Source organism: Copadichromis virginalis, linkage group LG12, assembly GCF_057382275.1.
Source record: "Copadichromis virginalis isolate Kocher_CV1m ecotype Utaka linkage group LG12, C_Virginalis_male_GT1.1, whole genome shotgun sequence".
NCBI classification, from domain to species: domain Eukaryota; kingdom Metazoa; phylum Chordata; class Actinopteri; order Cichliformes; family Cichlidae; genus Copadichromis; species Copadichromis virginalis.
In genome coordinates, this window is record NC_140629.1 from 26,542,244 (window position 1) to 26,561,474 (window position 19,231).

The window sequence follows — 19,231 nt, forward strand, 5'->3', positions numbered from 1 at the left end:
TTAGCCTGTCACTCATCTCTTTTCTCCCCCCCTCCTCTATTTTCTCCACATCTGTCTATCTCCTTCCTGTCTTTTCCTCCTTCCCTTCCACTTGCCTGGAGTCAGACCACAGCACAAATTTATAGGAGGTGGAGGGATGCCAGTGGAGGTCAAATGCGTGAGCAGCTTCCCGTCTGCCTCCCCTATCATTCTTTATGGCTGATCTATCGTGGCGGAGCCTTCATTACCCTGAATTATACGCTACGATTATTACCTCTCCCCCCGGCCTATGCAGGACGGCCCTGGCCTTATCATCTTCTTGGCTTACCCAGGAGGAACGTAATATAGGGAACCCTGGATATATAGCGCAACATCTGCCTCCAACATGACTCCACTGCGAATCTTTGAACTTTAGATCTCTACATTCACAGTATGTGATGTATGTGGTGTGCGACTGGGCTCACTGGGTTTATTTGTGGAGAGCTATAATGGGCTGCAGAGACACATCGCCTGCTGCGGGTGTGGGATGCCATGCTGTATATATTCTGTAGGTTTAATTACTGATCACCACATAACTTTAAATAAGAGGATATTCCTTCTGATGCTAAAGTGGAAACCCACCTCCTGTTGTTCCGAGTCCTTTGACTGACTTAGACCGCATGCTCTTCAAAAGATACACAGCACCTCAATTGTAACTATCTGCAATGTAGTATTTGGGCGTGCAGCCTGCATTTTGTAGAGCATTTTCCCAAGAAGCAGCAGCTTCCACATACTTATTTTCCTTCCATCTGGTTTTGATGTTTAGGGGAAAATGCAGCAATGACCCAGCTGCAAAGAAATCATGGTACTAAACTAAATGCTCACTCTCATTGAGTTTGCAAATGACAAAATCCTGGAATTTTGCACTGTATAAAACACTTAGTTTGGACTCCTGTTGATATTGTTCCTCTCCTCACCAACAGTGTCACTGCAGATGTTTAGTACCACAACTTAGTTGCCAGTGTGAAGCTTGATAATCTGAGAAATCAGCAGGGTGTTCAGATAGCAGCAGTCTTGATATACTCCACTTTTTCACAAGTCATTTTCGAGTGGGCGCGCTGAGAGAACCTGTGCTGAATCTTGGTGTAAATATCAGTGCAGGCACAGAGGGGGGTAACAGACAAGGACTGGATGACACATACACTGCAGCACACTTCATCATCTAGGCTGCAAATCAGAAGTATTTCTCAGGGGTTTTGCAAAAGTTTTGCCTTACAGATATCTTTCTGTAATATCAGAGACAGAGAAACAAATTCTTCTGCTCTAGTGAAACCTCTGTGGATGCAAATGCACACCAGGCGGAGCCAGAAGTAGAGTTACAAGCCCAATTCTGAAAATGTTGAGATGCTGGGTAAAATATAGATAAAAATAGAACGCAGTGATTTGCAAATGTCATAAACTCTTATTTAGAACACTGAAAACATCAAGTGTTTAAACTGGGAGATTTTCATGAAAAATGGTAAATGGTAAATGGCCTGTATTTATATAGAGCTTTACTAGTCCCTAAGGACCCCAAAGCGCTTTACATATCCAGTCATCCACCCATTCACACACACATTCACACACTGGTGATGGCAAGCTACATTGTAGCCACAGCTGCCCTGGGGCGCACTGACAGAGGCAAAATATTAACTCATTTTAAGTGTGATGGCAGCAACTCATTATAGGAAAGTTAGGACCAGACTGGAAAAGTAAGTTGTACTAAAATTAAGCAGGTATAATAAGAGCAAGAGTTTCTCAGAAGTAAAAATGGTTCAGAGGTTCACCAATCAGCAAAAAATGGTGTAACACCTTCTACAAATTGCAAAGAGTTTGAATATCTCATCATCTACAGTAAATAAAAGATTCAGAGAATCTGGAGAAATCTTTGTGTGACCTCGGCCTTGCATATTTTAGCAAGACAAAGCTGTAATATTAATGCTGTATCTAGTTTAATAGAATGGCTTTTTTGGTAGAAGAATCCAGGTGTTGAACTAGAGTGCCTACAGACCAGAACTAACCAAGAAATCGCAGGACTATATTAGACAAACATGAGGCATTGCAGCTGCCTCCTCAGTTCCCAGATGTTTACAGACTATTGTTAAAAGTTGAGGAAATGCCAAACAGTGGTAAACATGGCCCTCTATTCAGATTTTACACAGCATCCCAACTTTTTCTGAATTGTGTTATCCAGCTGGAAATGTGTCATTTGGCTTGAAGCTGCAGACATAATCAGATCTGTAATAGCATTACACATCAAAGTCGCAAACAATCTTGTGTTTCAACCATTAGGTTCTTTCCATTTATGAGAATAAATTGGTATTAGTGCAGTTTAAGAGAACTGCAAGAGAAAGCCCCCAAATGGCCATAAATTTGAATGAATAATATTGTATTGCTTCAGCAGGTTTCTAATTTTGCCAGATGTTGTGGGTCGAGTTTATAAAGTTAATGTATGTCATATAAATAGCCATCATATTACACTATGAAAGGCAGCAAACTATAAAAAGAGTAAAAAAAATCCTAAAAAACAAAACAAAACAGGAGGATGAAAATATTTGCTTTTTCTTCAAACTTAACTGTGTATCTAAAGTGTACCTTTTCTGTACCAGAAACATCCAATACCTATTAAAAGCAAACTGATTCACTCACCATGGAGCTGGACAGATTGGTTTGGTGGATCTTTGTACTGGTAGTCTAATAAATCAAAGACCAGCACTGGTTGTGGTCCTCTGCTGCTGTAGCTCATCTGCTTCAAGGTTTGATGAGTTTTACATTCAGAGATGCTCTTCTGCATAGCTTTTAACGAGTGGTTATTTGAGTTACTGTTGCCTTCTTGTCAGTTGTCAGGTTTTTCTCGATAAACCTTAGAGATGGCTGTGTAGGAAAATCCAACTCACTTGGATCACCTCTCTTCCTCTACCATCCTCAGGTCGTCTTAACTGTGTCTGCATTGCTAACTTGCTGCCCTGTGACTGGCTATTTTTCTTAATCAGCAGCTGTACAGGTCTACCTAATAAAGTGTCAGCTAATTCCATGTGAAAATGTATTATTTGCTCATCTTGGAAAACAAAATCTTAAAACTAAAGGATATTTTTTTTGTAAGAGATTACTGTTGGTTTAAAATGGAGCACTGTAACAAAAAATAATTTCCCCCAGGGATCAATAAAGTATTCTGATTCTGATTCTGATTCTGATTACTGAACCAGTGTTAAAGATTTTAATAGGAACCGCAGGGATCAGTTGAACAGAGGAGTCGGAGAAGCCAGAAAGTACAGAGAGTTGGACATTGCTGGCTTCAGTCTTTTCGGAAAACTTGTTGACAGCAAGAAATAATAACACCAGACCTGATCTTTGAAGGGGTCCTCCAGCAAATACTGCTATAAAGTTTTGTAATCTCACCAGAGACAGATAATAAAACAGAATGGTCAAAATCAATACGGCAGAGATGAAGATCTCCAAACTTTTAGTCAGTAGTATGAGTCATGCTTCAAAACAGCTGGCCCAGCAATTCCCATCGTGCAACTCAGTAACATGTTTCATCAGGCCCTTCCTGTCTACAGTGTATATCTTTGAGCCTCCACACATTAAGCTTCTAAAGCATACATCAAGACATAATCTTTCAGACCTTAGAAACTCTTTACCGAGCAGCTGAGAAGCACCACCCAAACCAAGTGAACTGACAAACATGTATGAAATCCAAGCATGCTGCCAAATAAGAGCGTCTTTATTGGACTCATCTGCAAGACTGGATTACATTCAGGGACCAAATGTTTTTGCCAGTAACAGAGACGTAAATGTACACATTTTGAAATTTATGTAAAAGGATTTGGTTACAGCAAAAAAGAAATACTAATTAAAGGCCTGCAATCTGATGCACACAGTCTCATGGATAAAGGTCTTGACATTCACATCACATTTTTTGTTTTATAAATAGGATACATTGCAATAATATAATCTTTAGGAGACTGTACTGGGATTGGAAAAGTGGCCCATAAAATAAAATACAGATACCTGAAAACTGATATAGTTACACCACAAACGTAGAGTTTTTTGTTTTTGTGTGAATGGCATTTATTGTATTGCACTACTTTCTTGTAGCTTACAAGGCAGAAAGCCAGCACATACAAAGCCATCAGCTCCACCAATGGGCACAATTACAGAACTTGTTGTGTTATATCATGTCCTAAGTGTAAGTACAGACTCAACAGGGGGTGGTAGACAAGATCTGGATGCCACACACACACACACATATACAGAAACACACACTTCTCACCTCCCAGCATGCTGCTATATCGGGCAGTCAGGCAGGGAGTCAGGGAGCAGTAACAGGGCTATTAGGACTCTCAGGGACCCTATCGATCTCCTCATTGATCCCCTCCTGCCTTGGCTGGTTCAGACTACTGTGCGGGTTTATACAGTTACTCCAGGAAAGAGCAGTGAAACACTACAGGTTAAGAGCACAGTGTAACAGCTGAGGACCGACATTAAAGGAGAAGCAAAAGAGTCACTTAAAAAGCTTCAAACCTTCCTCTCCTCCCTTCCTACCTTTTTTTACTTCCCCCTTTTCCCCCACTTTTTGTCCTATTTTCTTAAGAAGAAGCTTTTAGCTCACTTTTTCCTTTCGTGCATCTTCTACAGGATAAAATTACATCATCCCTAAAGAGTGAAGTGCATGGTTTCACAGTGTAAAGACGTTAACTTTGCGCTGAGATTTATAATCTGTGACAAAATAGCAAAGAAATTTAGCCACAATCCCCAGTGTGATAGAGCATCAACATGGTTATTGAAAACAGGCAGGCTGGAGCCTTCATCCTGCTTCAAGCTGGGTCATATTAAAGTTACATATGTGACTAAAGGAATAAGACATACATTTGCTCCACATGACGAACCCATCAGATTTGTTTTTGTAGATGAAAGGGATTTTTTTATGTATTTATTTCAAACCTTTCTTTATCCTGAGATTACCAAGCAGAGCTGCGGGGATTTCACTCTGTAGCCACAGGCTCTGGTAATAGAGAATAATACAGCAGTGCCCCCAGTGGGCTTGTTGTGGTACTGGTCTACAACAAACTGTCAATCTCGTACACACCTTTTTTTGTGTATGCATAAACTACCCTCTTGTATTTCAAGAGGGTCATCAAAACAGTCTTATTATTGATAATAACATTATTGATTGAGCGAATAACTGTATAAAAAGCGCAGTTGTGTACTGCTGAGTGTGCAGTGTGACCCTGATTAATGACAGGGGATGGCAGGTCCTCATCAGAGTCCATCTGATTAATAACCGGCCCTTCAGTCCTTCCCTCACAACTAATGGCTCTCTGTCTCACTGTCTATTATTATCACTCAATAATGAGATCTAAAAGAAGGTGTGTGTGCTTGTGTGTGTGTGTGTGTGTGTCTGTGTGTGTGAGAGAGAGGTTTATCAGATATTTGCATATCTAAAATCTCTTGATGTGATGAAATGTAACTATATTTATTTACTCTGTATTTGACAAACTTTACTACTCAGTTCAGTTCTTCGTTATACCACCACTCTGCTAAAATGAGAAACATGCAGTACATTTAACTGCATCAGAGTGCAGAAAAAGAGAAAAGAGAGCACTGAAGGAAAATATCAACAGTGGGAATTCTAGTATTTGACCAAAAAGGTGAGGAGGGAAGAAACAACAAAAACAGAGGCTTCAGTATAGGTTTGGAAAGGATCACTGAATTTCCTGATAAGTATGAAAATGATATAACTTAGTTCCCTTGACCTTTGAAGTCATCAGATCAAATAATATCACATCAGTGTCCGTCCTCTCCACCTATAGGAGTATAGGTGGAGAGGACGGACACTGATGTGATATTATTTGATCTGCATCAAAAAGATTATCTTTTTGAGGAATTTTGTTGCAGCTCCACAAATGACTACTAAAGGTCTTCTGAATAAATTTTGTTTTAGGATTAACCTTCATTCAATTACTGTTCTGAAAGTATATTATAAATGATAAGTACTGTAGGCTTTCTTTAAATGTGGGTGAACTGAATGTTTACAGTCATGTGAAAGCGATAGCTGCGTATACGACTGTAAGTTAATGGTACAGGGATCAATGATAACTGAATGTGTGAAAAGCTACTGTAGTTACCATGGAACCGCCATAATATGACAACAGATAATATCAGCTAATCAGTTAATGATAGGGGCCCTTGCAACAAAACAGCTGTTACGCTGTGTTGGTGTTATTGTGCTGTGAAAAAGCATTTGCCCCCTGCCTGATTTTTTAGTTTTAAATAAATACAAAATGCAGCTTTTAAATGGTGATCTATTTTTTTAAGGGGAAGACTTTAAGAAAAACGTATTGTGGACTGACGAGACAAAAGCTTAACTTTTTGGAAGGTTTGAGTCCCGTTACATCTGACGTTAAACTAACACAGCGTTTCATAAAAACAACATCATGCCAACAGTAGAAAACATGGTGGGGGTAGTGTGACGGACTGAGCCTGCTTTGCTGCTTGAGGATGACTTTCTATAGTTGATGGAACCATGAATTCTGCTCCCTACCAGAAAATCCCGAAAGACCAATGGACAATGATCTGAAACCCAGATCGGACATTCGTACTCGAAAACCCTCCAATGTGGCTGAATTAAAACAATTCTGCAAAGAAGAGTGGGCCAAAAATCCTCCACAGTGATCTGAAAGACTCATTGCCAGTTATCACAAACACTTGATTGCAGTTCTTGCTGTCATGGTTAGCATGATCAGTTTTCCCATGGTGGTGAGCATTGTTTTTTCCATAATAAATGAAATCATCATTTAAAAACTGTGTAATGTATTTACTCGGGTTATTTTTTCTAAATGTGAGGAATAGGGGGAAAAAACTAACTAGGAAATCAGAAAGAGAGCAAATACCTTTTCGCGTCACTGTACACACACAGAAGAAGAAAGTTGGAGGTACACTGAGATATTATTTCTCACCTACAGTCAAGCTGTTGTAATGGCACAGACACTGAAATCCCCATGGGCAATGGTGCATTCCCAGATGAAAATTACACACAGCAGCACTTGTTCCTGATTATTTCCCGGCTGTCTGCTATGTACAGACGGCAAATTGCGTGTCATTTATGTCTTGCAGGTCAGCCTATTCATACTATCGGTCATGCCAATTTGCAATAGTGTGAGAGGTAAACACTCTTTTTTTTTTTTTAGTCGTCATCTCCAAATTCAGCCAAAGTGGTCAGAGTAAAGTTTCTGTGCTGCTAAAAATACCTCAGTTTGAAATCTCACAGGGCGCCGGGCCCTGTGTCAGGATTCTGAATTCCTGTTACTGATTCATAGGAGTCACTGTGCATGCTAATCACTTTCTAATTCCAGCATACTAACAAGCTGATACATGACACGATCGTCACATACAAACAAGTTGTTGCAAAAACATGGCTGTGGTGCAAGCTCTAGAGCAGGGGTGGGCAATCTCAGTCCACGAGGGCCGGTGTCCCTGCAGATCTCACCTTGGGTCAACACATCTGAATCACATGATTAGTTCGTTACGAGGCCTCTGGAGAACTTCAGGACATGTTCAGGAGCTAATTTAGCCATTTAAATCAGCTGTGTTGGTTCGAGGACACATCTAAAACCTGCAGGGACACCGGCCCTCGTGGACTGAGATTGCCCACCCCTGCTCTAGATTCACATTAAACTGAGGGAGTTAACGCCACACTGATAAGACGCTCTGATAAGGTCCATAAAACCATTACACTCTGAAAGTGTAAATAAGAAATCTGATGACTGCTGCATTCATAAGAATTAGAAGGGGGGTGGACAGCTCTCATTCATAATATCATTCAAGAGTACCGGTAGCTCATATGCCTTTTATAAACAGGTGACTCATGATGATGATGACAAATAAACAAGGGCAAAGTGCAATGCTAAGGGACAAACAGAAAGGAGAGGCAGCCATGAATGTCACATAACAAAACATTAAACTCTCTTTACCTCTTACCTCTGAAATTTTTGCACATTTAAAACATGCAAAGCTGCTGTGGATGTAAGCATTTGCACAAATTTGAACAGATTTGTTTTCAGAGAAAGAAGCCTTTGCGTCAGTAGAAACTGTAAAGATAGACAGAGTTTGTTATTCCTCTTTATGTGACAGAATGTGAATTAATACTTTCATTTTCTTATAATAGGCTTAAACATTATAGGATGTTGTCAGCAACAAGGCCAAAGTACACACAGAGAATTCAAGGATACAATCTATCCAGTAGCAGATTTAAGAGGTACGAGAGGAAAAACATAAAAGATGAATACGTATTGAGTGACATGGAACAAGCACGGACGCATGAGTGACGAATATTCAGTATGTGAATCAGTTCTCCAGTTAAGCAAAACAGGTCTGCAGGTTTATTGGAAAATTACCTTTTTTATTTTTATGTGTGTGTAAAACAAATCAGTTTCGCGAAATGGAGTCGGTTTTATAACCACCTTTATTTTTATTAAAAGACAGCTTTTTTTTCTTCAGTTTCATTCCACTGTTACATTTGTTCAAAACAGTAAAACAAAAAAGAACACTTAAACTACTGGCCTGTATCCAGTATTTTTTGGCTCCAATATTGAGCAGGTTAAATAGTAATTTTTTAAAAACAAAAAACTATATTTACTAAGCCAAAACATTTAAAGTTAAGCAGTATTTGTGTTTCAGGCATTTTAAATAATGTCCTTGATGCTATACATGCGGGGTATAAACTTAAGAATGGTACTTAAAACTGCCACTGCACTTAGAAAGGCAGAATATATGAAGGAGTACTGTCCTTTTTTGTGTGCATTTTTACTTGTAGACTATGTAAAGGGATCAGGAAATAACTGCTGTATCCACTACCTCTTAGTTAGTCAATAATTATGTGATAATTATGAAGAATTAACTTGTATTTATATATCATATTTTTTAGAACGTTTGCTAAGTGTGCACATGCATTATGTTCAGTGGTTTACAACCTTCTTAAGCTTATAAAGCCTTAAAATGTTTCAGAAACAGGGTTGTTGTTGTCTTTGACTTCCTTTTATTTTGTGATATTTTGCTGGGACTATTTTATCTGGTGTTTCAGAAGAACAAAAGTAGCTTTTCATTTTCTTTTTTGTTTATACCATTACACATCTTCGTGACTCAGATTTTTACATAATAGGTAACCACTGAGTCTTCATCTTCTCCTCCAATCAAGCCTGTCTACATGCGCTGCTGATACCTGTCTAATAAGCTTTGGTTGTTGTCTTTTCAGAGCTCAGCTAAAAGACGATCCTCTGGCTGTGTGTCTGCCTTGCAGTATCGCTCTAATTCTTCTGACCTTAGAATAATACTGTGTTAATATACAACCGAGAGGAGGGCAGGCCCTTCCCCGTATGTCTGAAGAGGCAGGGCAGCTTTAGCAGGCTGACAGTCTCTGCTACAGTTCAGTACTCAAACGTAGTCAGGATTTTTCTACTACTGGCAAGGCTACACTCATGTCATCCTGAAAGGTACCGAAGAGATACTTCATTGCTACTTGTGAAAGAGCGTCTTTCAATCACAGGACAGAATAGACAAAGAGGACTGCAGTAAAATGCAACAAGTGACCATGAATGTGAAGAAGCAGTTGTTGTCCTTATTTTGTTTTCTTCTGCCTTCTGTGGGACTTGTGTTGATGTGTACCGGGATCTACCTGGTGTCCCAGGAGAACGTGCATGAGAAGGCTCTGAGGGTCATTTTTGTGTATATCATGATTGGCTGTGGCCTCCTGGCTATGGTCATTGGGGTCTGCTGGGGCCTCTGCTCAGGCATAAAGACCGAGAGAATTGGACGCGAGCGACACATCCAGGTCTTCACTATTGAAAGGTAAATCTGTGTTTTCGTAAGAGGTGTGCATTCAATGCAAAAAACAAATGCAGAAAAAAATGTTTGTGTACCATAAAAATTCTTTGAGTAGAAATTGTACATATGATTGTACATATAACATTAGCCCCTATATTAAATATATTAAATATCTCAATTCTTAGTTTGTATATATGAAACAATACACCAAATATCTATCTATCTATCTATCTATCTATCTATCTATCTATCTATCTATCTATCTATTTTCCCTTACAGACTGAGCTCTTTTCCTCCTTCATATGAAGATTCCCAAGAAAGTCAAGTCTGCCCTGATGCGTCTCCTGGGTTTATGGTCATAGTCGATAGCACAGACATGCTGATGAGCCTGGCTCCTCCGTTGTACAGCCAGGACAGCCCAGAGGCCCCAGACTGCAGGTTTAGCTGGGAGCAACCTCCACCATACAGTGAAGTTGAAAGTATTCAGCAGGGACATATGGATGCAGAGGAGCTGAGGGAGCGCTTGTCTGGACACTGAGGGAAGAACAGTTTTTGCCTGACTGGTTGAGAGAAAAAAAGGAATGCAGATTGCAGAAGTGAATGACTTCCACACCAAGCTGAGTGAGAAAGTTCCAGAACAACTGGAAATGTTTTTATGTCACTGGATCGCTCAAGTGCCAAAAGATGGACAGCAGAGATGTGCTGACATCATCTTTCTGCCATGAATCTACAACCTAGTGTCTGTCATCCGTCGTCTAACAGGCCTGAGGGTCTTTACACGGGTACGGCCAGAATGAGCCCCAGTTTTAAGCTGCAAAAATTATTTGGTGTGACCGATAAGCATGGTTGTATTACTCCAGGTGGACGAGGTTTCATTTAACAAGGAGAACTTACTTTTATCTGCACTTCATTCAACCACTGCTGTGTTGGATGATTTATGCATTAGAAAATGCATAAACTAGTTTTTAAAGGTTAATCTTTGAAGCCTGATATATTGTCAGAGTTGAATCAGCTTTACTCAGCATAGCAAACGGGTAAGCTCACTGTCTTTATCGTCTGTTTGTTCATGGAAATAAAATGTCTTTATTACATTTCTAACAATATTTACACTACAGTGAGTAACAAATGCCCTGCCTATTGCAAACAGAATAACATTGAGTTATCAATTACCTCTGAATCTCAGTCCACCATAATTTATATGAATATTTGCTGTTTGTTAATCAGAAGTTCTTATTTAACCTTTATTCAGCTGGGCTATTCACAGAAATTCTGAAAACCTCTTTTCAGTTAACAGTATTGGAACGTGTAGATGAAACACTGAACAACATGGCTACTTTTACACTTTTTACACTACAAAATTTTTGCATTTCATATGAATTTCTTATAAGACGCATTAATTTAAAGTCTTTCATCCACTTTTTGCTGTCTTTTTAAAAAAAATGGATGAAGTGGTCTAATCTGCTGATTGCAAGATCATCTTGCAGAGATGGACAGAAAATGGAGAGTGCATTGATGAGTGGTTTTTAATTTGCAGTCTTTAACAAATTTACTATGCCATTACCCAATGTAAGGTTTATGCCACAGCTTCCTTAATGAATAGCGTTTGTAATTACCCAGACCATTTTTTATGTTTCTGCAAGTTAAGCTACCAGTGTGTGCACGCACTTTAATCAAAGTTGTATTTTTAATTTTGAAATTAATTTTTGCTGTTATCCATAAATTGTAAAATTTGCTCTTTTACAAAAATTTAATATTAAAGAACTTTTTTTAAAATTAAGATACCAAATTACAGTTCTTTTTCTTGTATTTCTGAATAAAAAAATATTTTGGACTTCTCAGAGAAGTCCAGCGTGCCAGCTCAAAGTTGAAGACCTGCCTAATAAATAAAACTATCATTTTTAGTTTTAAACAAGTTTTTTGAAATATTTTTGTTTATATGACAGGTGACCTAACAAATTATTATTTAGCACTGTAAATTATTGTCTGATCTTTTGAGTACATTAATGTGACTTGTAACTATGTAACTAGTGTGACCTAACAATATACTGTGACTGAAAATACTGTCTGACTGTTACATGTTTTCTGCCTTTGCTGAATGTGCACATGCTTTCTGTGTATGACACTATAAGATGTCCTAATAAAGTATTTCAACACATGAAGACTACAACTGACAGCGCACTTTATCCCAATAAAAAGGCCGGTCGAGCACAAACAGCAGCATTGCAGCTAACCCATTTTTATACACAATATAAAGAGGAAAAGAGTGGTTGCTGCCATTTTTTAAATTACACTATTGGTGGTATTTTTTGATGGTATTTTTTTTTTCTAATCATGCTTTTGGCTATAATATGCTAAAGCTTAAACAATTTTAACTAAATTGTGTTTTTAGCAACTTGTCTAAAGTTGATAAAGTGCCCCCTATCCCCGTCCAGCTTAAGAAATAACACCTGATGCTATAAAACTGTTGTATGGGGCAATAACCTGCTATGGCTGGCTGGTAATGTCTGGCTGGCTGAGTGAACACATCCTTACGGATATCCACTGGCATATCCTCAACTGATAAAGACAGCAATCAGGCTGTTTATGAGTTCTGCGTGTCTCATTCAGGCCATATAAAGATCAGCCTTCTTCATTTTTTTGTCTCAACACAACAACTTCAACACACTTTATGCTTAAAAGCACGCTCTTTCCTCGAAAGAGCGTGCATTCATACACCTCCTGATATATGGTGTCAGCACAACAAAACACCCAAGGGCAACATATTTCACTAAGTCTGTTTTTTTCTTTTTGTCCTTAAAGCCATCTGACTAAATGAAAAGGACAAGAATTACACACAAATATTTTATTTGGATTAAAAAAAAAAAAGAAATAATGAATTCAAACATGATCATACAACATTTTCAAATCCTAAATTAAAGAATAAAAGCTAAAACTGTTGAGAGTACATTTTTCTTTTTAACTTATGTAGGTTTGAAATATGACTGTGGTTACTTATCAAGTATTCATAGAAGAAATATGTTTTAATTTTATGGCTTTAATAAAGTTAACACATATTTATACCACAGTATGCCTTTATACTGTATGTATTATGGTGCAGTACTAGCCTCGGTTTAGGCAAATATGATGCAAATTTCAACTCATACATGCAAATTAATATTTAATTTTGTTTTAAAGTTTAAACAGAAGGTTAACTAAAGTGTTCAGATTTTTAAAAGGTCAAATAGTTGAAAACATGCTGTGATAGGTTCGAGCAATCTGAAATGTGAGTTTGCACGCTCATAATTTGTTCGCTGTCGACCTTTTTTCATTATTTATCCACAACAATAATTACGCCTGCCACGTTGATCCACTAAATGGTAGTCGTCAATAAAGAACAGAGAACACTGTATGCGACTTTAACTTTATTTTTGAGAGACAAATGTCAGCGGTAAGCATCTGAGTCAAAAAAGAAATGAAAAATGAGGCTGAAACTACAGAGATATTTTAAAGATGAAACCAAGAAAGTAACAGGTGCTTTGAGGATATTTTTCATGTGTTTGCATATGAGTGTGAGTGTTTTTTGGTTGGTTTGTTTTTTTCACTTGCTCATGTGATTACATTTGGGCCACGGCGTCCTGTCCTCTCGTGAATGTTAGAGATCTTCAGGGCAATGGCAATGAGAGGACCCAGCACCACCTGAAGACAAAGCAAAGAGAGCTGAAGGCAGAGCTTCGAAACTCAATCAGACCTTTAAATCTTTCACATTCACACTAAGTTACTGTCGAGTTCTTGAGAATTTCGTGAGCTTTTTGGTCAGTTTTTCTGTGCGAGGTTGGCACATTATACTTATAGACATCACGTGTTAACAGATTCCAGAGCAGATAACCAAGTTAGACTTACGTAAGTCTAGACCTTTAAAACTGTTTCAACATCCGCATTAAGGGGATTTTATAGGAGCTTTAACTTGGTTATTCAACTGGTTCTTTTTTATTTTTACATTTAGAAAATGCATACAAAGTGAGCATGAGACAACAAATAATGACAACATCCCACAAACTTGACATTATGACTAACAGGTTTGCTGTTGGGTCAGTGTTAATTTGAACCCTTTACTGCACAGCAGTAGTAATGAAGGTGTTTGAGGCTGCTGAAGAACATCATCTCCTCCTCCTCCATCCCAGACACCACAGATCCGCTGCAGTTCGCCTACAGATCCAACAGATCCACAGAGGATGCCATCGCCCACGTCCTACACACCACTCTCAGCCACGTGGACAAGAAACAGGGTAACTATGTTTGTTGATTACAGTTCAGCGTTTAACACAATAGTGCCCTGCAGACTGTTCACAAAGCTCAGGGATCTGGGACTTAACAGCCGTCTGTGTGCATGGGTGTTGGACTTCCCCACTGGCAGAACTCAGGTGGTGAGGGTGGGTAGATGCGTCTCTAACAGCATCACCATCAACACAGGAGCACCTCAGGGATGTGTCCTCTCGCCACTGCTCTACTCCCTCTACACTTCAGACTGTGTGGCCACCCATGGCTCCAACACCATTGTGAAGTTTGCTGACGACACAGTGGTGTTGGGTGCCATCTCCAACAACGATGAGGCGGCCTACATGGATGAAGTGAAGAATCTGGCATCATGGTGCCAGGACAACCACCTCCAGCTGAACGTCGGCAAGACCAAAGAGCTGGTGGTGGACTTCAGAAGGGGTCAGCACAGAGACTACAAGCCCATTATCATCAATGGAGCTCCAGTGGAGAGGGTGCAGTCCTTCAAGTATCTTGGTGTCCACATCTCCTCAGACCTGACATGGGCTGCCCACATTCAGGTCCAGACCAAAAAGGCTAGGCAGCGCCTGTATCACCTACGACAACTGAGGAAGTTCAGGGTCTCTCCAAAGATCCTCAGGATTTTCTATACAGGCGCTGTGGAGAGCATCCTCACACAGAACATGACATCGTGGTTTGGGAACAGCTGTGTGAAGGACCAAAAAGCTCTCCAGAGAGTGATCCGTACAGCAGAACGCTGCTGCAGGATTGTTCTCCCCCCGCTTCAGGACACCTACACCAGGAGATGCCGGACTAGAGCAGCGCAGATACTGAAGGACCCGTCCCATCCTGGCAACAAACTGTTCCAACTTCTGCAATCTGGTAGAAGGTTCCGCATCTTCCGGGCAAGGACAGAGAGACTCAAGAGGAGCTTCTATCCCCAAGCCATCCGTGCCCTAAACACACACACCCGCCCTCTCACATCATCTATAATTGACTGAGACAGGACTCTCTTCCAGACACTCTAAAGTTTAGAGTGTCTGGAAGAGAGTCCTGGTTTAGAGTCTAAACCAAGGCACAATGTACATTTCAAATTCCTTTAATTTTAAATATGTTTATATTGTCTATCCTGTAAAATAGTCAGATGTCTATTCATATTAATGTACAGAATTCACCTGCTTGCTGCTACTACTGCACATTCACCCAATGTATATACTATATATATATATATAATGTTCTGCCCCCATTTTTGCACATGTCGAGGAGCGTGTCAGGCTACATTTCACTGTGTGTTATACTTGCATAACTATGCATGTGACAAATAAAGAACCTTGAACCTTGAACCTTGAACAGTATTGTGTGATGGAAAACAACAGACATGTACAGGGCCGTGCAAAAGTCTTGAGACACCCCTCATTTCTTTATATTTTGGTTGAAAGTAGCCAAACCTTGTCTTTACAAAAATCCAGCAAGGACCTGAGAGATGCATCTGAGCCTTCAGCTGATCCATCTACTGCTCACTGAACCCTCATCAGAAATGGTCTAGTGGAAGAGTGGCTGTCAAGAAGCCATTGTTAAGGAAGGGAAACAGGGAGAAAAGGCTGAGGTATGCCAAATTACACACTGAATTTCAGCCAGATCTTGTCAAAATGCATGGAATTATAAATGCAGGAAAGTACAGAAAGATTTTAATCTATCACATAGTACCATGTGGAAAGCAACTGATAGACAACAAATGCATTTTTCAGCATGACATTGATCTGACATATACTCCCAGTCCGGTAAAAACATATGTGGATAGATAAACACACAGTAAAACACAATCAGTCATGGACTGGCCTCCCCAGAGCCTGAACTTCAATATTATTGACAAAGAACAAAAGAAAAACCAGCCAACATCCAAAAGAGAGTTTAAAGTGTCCTTCAAGATGCCTGGAGAACTATTCCTGAAGAAATTATAAGTACATCACTAAATCTATTTACCATTTTCTGGTGATCTCAAGACTTTTCCACAACACTCTACATTGTATGATATTCTCATCCCAAAACTGCTACATGCAAAAAAACATGTATTACACTGAAAGCACAGATTTTACTAAGGCTGCACACAAACATGTGGCTTTTTTTTAGCTTGGCTGAGAATCTTGTATATAAAATCTGTCCCTCTAATCTAGCTGAGTAAGCATGGCGTGCAATCATGTATGTCGTCTCTGATAATTCATGCGCGCTGGGTAAGGGCCAGAATGATTAGATGTTGAATTTATGATCTAATGATGGATAATCCGAGGGTTCAGTGCAATGCCACAAATAACACATTTTTATTGGCTGAATAAACACAGCAGCTAAATCACAGTTCAGGTATGCTTATCGTAACAGCAGTTTAGCGAGGAGGATTTTCTATTTTCATGAATAAAAAGGGGGATGTAACATTGGGACATAACTTCATGCTGCCCTATACGTTTTGAATTACCGCACCTGCATTTTAATAATAAAAGACTAAAAAGTAATTCTCAAATACATACTTTGTTGCTTTTCTTTGCTTTTTTATGTGGCAAAGTCAGAATTGAAATGTCGTTAATCTGAACGCACACACACACACACACACACACACACACACACCACTCTAAATTGTGAAGGCATCTTTATAACTCCCGGGAGTGTTTAAAGTACACTACCTATCCCAAACATCCATAGCCACACAACAAGCTTTCATTGTTAAACACTCCAAAGTCTACAGGCCAGTCATCTAACAGTTTGAATGAAAGTTATAATACATAATCACAATACAACCACAGTACATGCTGTATCCTCTTTTTTTTAACTGCTCAGCCTGACATAAACCTCGGATCAAAATTTAACCATACTTCATCAATTATTGTCTGAAGACGTGAGCTCAAGACAACAAGTGATGAAACCCTTAGACATTTTATCACTACAGAGTATTTACTCTGCTAATATGTAGTGAATTACAGTATGTCAGAAGTAACATGTAAACAATTAGTAAATAAACTGCAGCAGGAGTGTTTTCCCCTGTTCCCTGCTGAACAGCCGTCGAACCGTCTTCTGGCCTTTAGACTCAATTAAAAGTCCCGGCCCTGAATACTCAAAAACAAAACTGCCTGGGAGCAGGCGCTTGTAATCAGGCTGACTGATCAATGGTACACCGTGTGCTAGGTTTAAGATATTAAATAGAGTCTGTTTCTCAACTTCTAGATAACATATTCCAACATTATTCCTCTTGCAATCTGAGCCATAGGTTTTATTTCTGCTATAAACGTCACAAGTTTTGGAACGACTGCTTCATAATTATGTTAAAGGTTTTAAGGGACCCAGATAAATATGGACTCTTTTCATTCCTATTTTTGGGGTTCCACTTGTTCCTCTCTGCAGCACAAATATTTTTCCTTTACATCCCTGTTAAATTTCCTCCTCCTCCTCCTGGAAGTCATCTAATTCCCGCATCCAAGTCTTTGTTGCTTAAAGACATGATGTCAACTGGAAATAAGATGAATTTCACAGCCTCTGTTTTATCCCAGCTGTGGTTATTGCTTATTTAAATTCTGTACCAACAATGACTGTATATTACTCCATTCATCTTGTGCATATATTTAATCTATGTTATTATGCTTACTTGCATACATAAGTTTGGACTTTATTTAAATGGTAAATGGCCTGTATTTGTATAGCGCTTTACTAGTCCCGAAGGACCCCAAAAGCGCTTTACACATTCAGTTATCCACCCATTCATGCACACATTCACACACTGGTGATGGCAAGCTACATTGTAGCCACAGCCGCCCTGGGGCGCACTGACAGAGGCGAGGCTGCCGGACACTGGCGGGCGCCACCGGGCCCTCTGACCACCACCAGTAGGCAACGGGTGAAGTGTCTTGCCCAAGGACACCATGGCCGAGACTGTCGGAGCCAGGGCTCGAACCGGCAACCTTCCGATTACAAGACAAACTGCCAACTCTTGAACCACAATCGATTTAATTTTATGTTTGCTAAATCACAGACTTAAGTAGTAGTTTAGGAGTATATATGTATATAATTAAAGTTTTTAAACATTCAAATGATAGAATATCTCCTGTGTATCACACAGATACATATCATGCATTTAATATGTTGAAAAAGCTCATTATGAAGCATCATTTCTGCTACTGTGTGCCAACAAAGCTTTCCTGCGGTGGTAAAACTGGCTAAAGATGACATAATAATGCTAAATTAATAATGTTGGAAGAATTTACAAATGGCAAACAAATGGCCACACCATAGTTCAAGATAAGGATAGTACTTCTATACAGTCCTCTATTTTCTTTGGATCGTGATTTGGGTGGAGCCCATCCTGGCTGTCATGGGGAAAGAGGTGGGTACACCCTGGGATAGTCACAGTCTATCTCAGGGGAAAACACAGAGAGACAAGCACACATTCTCTCATCCATGTCTTCGGACAATTAACCTCACATGCACCTTTATTGAACCCAGAGGGAAACTAAAACACAGAAAGGCCCCAGAGCCAGACAAAGAGGTTCAAATGTTCAACCTTGGCTAGATGCCATTCCTGAAGGGATTTAGGACAGGATTTTTCCACTGAAAGGTGAGAAGTAATTGATATAAGCACAAATGTCACAAAAAGAAGGTACATAAACACCATCAAACCCATCTGCGTACCTGTGTCTCTCTGTTGTGTCTCTCCGGGTCTCTCTCAAAGCTCTCAGCATAAATGCGAATGGTGGACCCCATCCCTCCGCCGCTCCCGCTCATTCGAAACACCAGGCGGGACGCATCATTAAAGATAATCCTCAAACCCTGGAAACAAAAAAAATAATTGTTTTCTTAATTTTTATCAATTGACTTTTGTCTACTTTTTCATTAACTTACTATTCTCTTTCTCTTTTAAATATTAAAAATTATATAAACATATTTTTTTAAACACAAGTAAATGGCTAAAAGTAAAAGACAAATAAATGGTCATGTATTTGAGTGGATAGGATAAAAAAATCAAAAATCATTTGAATGCACAAATTCAGTGTGACTTTACAGCACACAAAAGTACAAATCTTGTATCATCAGACCTCTGTTAAAACATTCAGTTCTGTAATTAGTGATGCAGTAAAGGCAAACATCCGCTAGATGTCACTGTTACTGTGTGTTTTGT

General features: G+C 39.4%; 2 protein-coding genes across 2 annotated transcripts in view; one reads left to right on the forward strand and one right to left on the reverse strand.

The window, feature by feature from the left end:
- The first annotated feature begins 9,087 nt into the window (after positions 1-9,087).
- On the forward strand, positions 9,088-11,964 carry LOC146697157 (transmembrane protein 252-like). Its single transcript, XM_085474178.1, has 2 exons — positions 9,088-9,843; positions 10,099-11,964. Exons 1-2 carry the CDS (start codon positions 9,572-9,574, stop codon positions 10,355-10,357), a joined length of 531 nt encoding a protein of 176 aa, XP_085330304.1. The 5' UTR covers positions 9,088-9,571; the 3' UTR covers positions 10,358-11,964.
- A 1,243-nt stretch (positions 11,965-13,207) lies between these two features.
- pgm5 (phosphoglucomutase 5) overlaps positions 13,208-19,231 on the reverse strand; it is a 30,330-nt gene continuing 24,306 nt past the window's right edge. The window contains exons 10-11 of the mRNA XM_085475700.1: positions 18,745-18,882; positions 13,208-13,494 (exon numbers count right to left, since the gene is read on the reverse strand). Coding sequence (XP_085331826.1) covers positions 13,405-13,494; positions 18,745-18,882 — 228 coding nt within the window. The 3' untranslated portion in view covers positions 13,208-13,404. The remainder of the gene's footprint in view (positions 13,495-18,744; positions 18,883-19,231) is intronic.

Bases quoted from the DNA above. Each gene is read 5' to 3' on its own strand.
- LOC146697157 (XM_085474178.1), top strand. From the start codon at position 9,572: ATGCAACAAGTGACCATGAATGTGAAGAAGCAGTTGTTGTCCTTATTT. The intron at 9,844-10,098 runs GTAAATCTGTGT...TTTCCCTTACAG, and splicing joins CAGGTCTTCACTATTGAAAG to ACTGAGCTCTTTTCCTCCTT.